The following is a 5,254-nucleotide window of genomic DNA, read 5'->3' as shown; positions in this document are numbered from 1 at the left end:
CTCCAACCCTTCCTTGGCCATTCCCAGGATCCAGGGGCAGCCACAGCTGCTCTGAGAATTCCCAAATCCCACCCCAAATTCCCCTTTTCCAATCTGGAGCCATTCCCTGGCTCCTGCCCCTCCAGGCCTTTCCCAAATTCCAGCTCTCCTGGATCCCCTTTATCTCCTGGAATGTTCTGGAAGCTCTCCCTGGATCCTTCCCTTCTCCAGGAGAACATTCCCAGCTCTCCCATCATCTCCATCCCATCACATCCCACAGCCACCTCCAACATCCCAGATATTCCCCTCCAAAAAAAAAAAAAAAAACACCAAACCAAAAACCCAGGGAATCTCCCCACAACGACTCCTCTATCCCAACTCCCAACTTTTCCATGGATTTGGGATTTTTCCATGGGAATCTTGCTCTTGCCTGGGTCAGGTAGAACACGTGGCTGTGGGGCAGCGAGTACAGGGTGTTGACCGCCCCTCGGAAGGTGTAGATCTGTTGGTGAGGATCTCCCACCAGGATTTTCCCACATTTTTGGGATTGTACGATATCCACGATGGCTGTGGGAATTAAAAATTAAAAATCTGGATGGTCAACCAGCTCCAAATCCAAGGGAAAACTTTGGATATTGAGGGAAGAACCCGCTCCGAACCCAAATCGGTTCAGAAGTTAAACCCGAGGGGAAAATTGGGTTGAAATTCCAAATATTTGGGTTGAGATATTCCCAAAGTGCTCCCAAAAATGTGGAAATTCTTTCTGGAAGTGGGATTGGAGCTGGAATTCTTGGAATAATTCACCTGGAGTGCAATCCTGGGCTTCATCCACAAAAATGGCATCGTATCCTGAGAGCTGGGGTTTGCTGAGCTGCCAGAGTTTCAAATATCCTGAGGGAAAAAAAATCGGGAATTTCACGGAGAGGGGAATTCTCTAAGCATAAATCACTTTAAAATAAACCTTTAAAACAAATCTTTCAAATAAATCTTTAAAATAAATCCCTTTTTCCCGTTTTTTTTGGGGTTGTTTGCTAAGATTTCACTTGGAATTTCCAGGATGTTTGGAAGAGTTTCCGTTCCCCAGCTGGAATTTGGTGATTCCCAATTTTTTAATGCCTGGTAAAAATTCCAAGGAAAAGTTTTCTCTGGTACAATCCAGAGGAAAGGACGTGCAGGGAGCAATTTCTAATTTTTTTTTTATTTTTTTAGCTGTTTAAAATAAATAAAAAAGGGAATATCCTTCAAATCCACACGTTTTTATCCCAGTGGGGGCACAAATTGATTTTATGGATTTTATAGGTGAAAAAATTGAGCCAGAGGAACATTCCCTGAGTCAGCAGCAGGAAAAATGGGATTTTCCCTATTTTAAGCAGGAATAAGAAATCCATTGATTTTTCCAGCACCAAATCCCTTTTTCCTGAGGGATTTTCCATCTCTTTTACCATCACAAGTCATTTTGTATTTCTTTTCCACGTCTCCATCCAGCTCCTTCATGTTGTGCCAAATCTCCCTGGCCTCTTCCACATTGATCTGAAATTGGGAATAAAATAAAAAATAAAATAAAATAAAATAAAATAAAATAAAATAAAATAAAATATAAAATAAAATATAAAATAAAATAAAATAAAATAAAATAAAATGGAATAAAGTAAAATAAAATAAAATAAAGAAAAGAAATGAGATGAAATGAAAGGTAACAGTGGAATAAAATAAAATAAGATAAAATCAAAATAATGAAATGAAATCAAATAGTGGAATAAAATAAAATAAAATAGTGGAATAAAATAAGGTAAAATAAATTAAAATAAAATAAAATAATGGGATGAAATTAAATGAAATTAAATAAAATGAAATGAAATAAAATAAAATAACAGAATAAAATGAAATTAAATGAAATCAAATCCAATAATGAAATGAAATGAAATGAAATAGTGGAATAAAATAAAATAAAATAAAATAGTGGAATAAAATAAGGTAAAATAAAATAAATTAAAATAGAATAAAATAATGGAATGAAATTAAATTAAATTAAATAACGGAATAAAATGAAATTAAATAAAATCAAACCCAATTGTGGAATAAAATAAAATGAAATAAAATGAAATGAAATAAAGTAAAATAAAATAAAATAAATTAATAAAATAAAATAGTGGAATAAAATAACTTACAATAAAATTACCATTATATATTATATTATATTACATTATATTATATTACATGATATTATATTATATTGTATTATATTATATTACATTATACTTCATTATATTATATTATACTATATTATAGGTTATATTATACTACATTATATTATACTACATTGTGTTATATTATGTCATATAATATAATATAATGTTATATTATATTATATTATATTATGTTATGTTGTGTTATATTATATTATGTTATATTATGTTATGTTATACTATATTATGTTATGTTACATTATATTATATTAATTATATTATGTTATATTATGTTATGTTATGTTATATTATATTATACTATATTAAGTTATATTATATTTTATTATATTATATTATATTACATTACATTACATTATACTACATTATATTATATTATATTACATTACATTATATTATATTATATTATGTTACATTATATTATATCATATTATATTATATTATACTACACTACATTATATTATATTATATTACATTACATTACACAATATTATATTATATTATATTACATTATATTATATTACATTATATTATGTTATATTATATTACATTACATTATATTATATTATATTACACTACATTATATTACACTACATTACATTACACTACATTATATTATATTATATTATACTACATTATATTATGTTATATTACATTATGTTACATTACATTATATTATATTACACTACATTATATTACACTACATTATATTATATTATATTATACTACATTACATTATATTATATTACACTACGTTACATTACACTACATTATATTATATTATATTACACTACTTTATATTATATTATATTATGTTACATTACATTACATTATATTATATTACATTACACTACATTACATTATATTATATTATATTACACTACATTACATTATATTATATTATATTACACTACACTACATTATATTATATTATATTATATCTCACTCTCTTTTCCTCTGGGCTCACACGCTCCATGTTCCCGTGGGTGTTCCTGAACCAGAGCGGGACGTGCTCCTCGCTGATCTCCTCGTCCCAGGAGGAAAAGAAATTCTCCAAGGTCTGCGCCACCGTTTTCCCTCTCACAAACAGGGATTGGCCTTTGCAATTGCGAAGGAGGGAGCTGATGGAAAACACGGACATCTTGGAAAAGTTCAGCTTGCCTTTGTCTTTGTAGCTGGGTCAGAGGGAGAAAAAGCCAAAAAAAATGATGTTAAAATGTATAAAAATCCCGTTTTTTTGTGAATTATCCATGGAAAAATTTGGATTTCTATCCCAGTTTATCCTAAGAATGGAATCTGTTTAAATCTGCATGGATTCGTCTCGGTGGAAGGAGAAATTTGTTGGTTTTATACGTTCTAGAGATGGAAAATTGAGCTCATCCCTGGAATTCCAGAGTGTTTGCAGAGCCAGGGAATGGCACTTCCCTCTTTTTCAAGGATCATTTTCCTTCCTATCCCCAGCTTAAAAATGCCAGAATTGGATCCTTAAAACAGCTCGGGATAAGGAAATGGAATTTTTAGTAAATAATATATTGCATAATTGTATATTGGTTGTTAATATTGTAATTAATATTATAATATTATATTATAATATAGTATCATATCATATCATCAATGTAATTTAATGCAATACAATATACTATAATGTAATACAACATAATAATTATAATATAACATAATAAATATAATATAATATAATATAATATAATATAATATAATATAATGTTTATTTAATGTAATATAATGCAATATAATGGAATGTAATGGAATGTAATGGAATGTAATATATTTAATTTAACATATTTAATATAACATAATTAAAATAATGTAATATAATATAATGTACTAAAACATTATGTAAATTATATTATATATTATATTATACTATATTATATTATATTATTGTAACATAATGTAATATAATATGACAATATAGTTAATATAACATAACATAATATAGTATAATTTATATTAGATTATATAATATTAATCACACTACATTAATTACATAATTTATCATTATATATTATATATATCATATTGCATATATTACATATTATAATATGTAACAATATATATTATATAATATAAATTATATATATTTATTATTATATTAATTGTATTATGTCATATTATATTATGTTACGTTATATTATATTATATTCTGTTATGTTGTATTATATTATGTTATATTATATTTTATTATATTATGTTGTTACATTATATTATATTACATTATAATATGTTATGTTATATTATATTATATTATTATATATTATATTATATTATTATATATATATAACATATAACCATATAATAATAATAATTATAATTCCTGATTCCTCATCCTTTCCCTGCTCCCCCCAAGGAATTTTAATTCCCTCTCACCATCTCCCAGCACTTCCAAAAGCCAAGGAATGGAAAGTCTTGCAGGTGACATTCCTTGGAAAAACCTTTTTCCCCTTTTCCACCACAGCTCTGTTAAAAGCCAGGTAAAGGAATTTCAGCTCCGGGAATTTCTCCGCGTACTTGACCAAAGTCGAGGTTTTCCCTGTGCCTGGAGAGGAAAATCAGGAATATCCAGAGTCAGGAAGGAATAATTCCAGATTTTTATTTTTATTTTTATATTTATACCTGCCTGTCCCGCTGTTCCAACTCCAAAATTCCTCTTCACTCCTGATTTCAGGGAATTATTTAGGTTGGAAAAGCTCTTTAAGGTCAAGCCCAAGCATTCCCAGCACTTCCAAGGCCACCCACGTCCCCATCCAGAGGATTTTATGGAATGGGGATTCCATCCCTGGCTGGGGCATGGAGGAATTTTCCCAAAATCCATCCTAAAGCTTCCCTGGCCCAGCTTTAGGAATTGACCACTCCAGCCTGGATCCCTTTTCCATGGGCTCAGTCCTTCAGGAACTGCTCCAGCCTGGATCCCATTTTCCGTGGGCTCTGTTCTTCAGGAACTGCTCCCTTTTTCCATGGGCTCTGTTCTTCAGGAATGGATCCCATTTTCCATGGGGTCAATTCTTCAGGAATGCATCCATTTTTATCATGGGCTCAGTCCTTCAGGAACT

At 29.3% G+C, this 5,254-nt stretch overlaps 1 protein-coding gene across 1 annotated transcript in view; it reads right to left on the bottom strand.

Moving 5' to 3' along the window:
* Nucleotides 1–5,254, bottom strand: part of FBH1 (F-box DNA helicase 1) — a 30,955-nt gene that overhangs the window by 16,077 nt on the left and 9,624 nt on the right. The window contains exons 6-10 of the mRNA XM_033514356.1: nucleotides 4,572–4,740; nucleotides 3,130–3,358; nucleotides 1,422–1,509; nucleotides 784–870; nucleotides 410–546 (exon numbers count right to left, since the gene is read on the bottom strand). Coding sequence (XP_033370247.1) covers nucleotides 410–546; nucleotides 784–870; nucleotides 1,422–1,509; nucleotides 3,130–3,358; nucleotides 4,572–4,740 — 710 coding nt within the window. The remainder of the gene's footprint in view (nucleotides 1–409; nucleotides 547–783; nucleotides 871–1,421; nucleotides 1,510–3,129; nucleotides 3,359–4,571; nucleotides 4,741–5,254) is intronic.

The sequence above is a fragment of the Parus major genome, chromosome 1A, assembly GCF_001522545.3.
Source record: "Parus major isolate Abel chromosome 1A, Parus_major1.1, whole genome shotgun sequence".
Taxonomy (NCBI): Eukaryota; Metazoa; Chordata; class Aves; order Passeriformes; family Paridae; genus Parus; species Parus major.
This window is presented reverse-complemented; position numbering and strand designations above follow the sequence as displayed.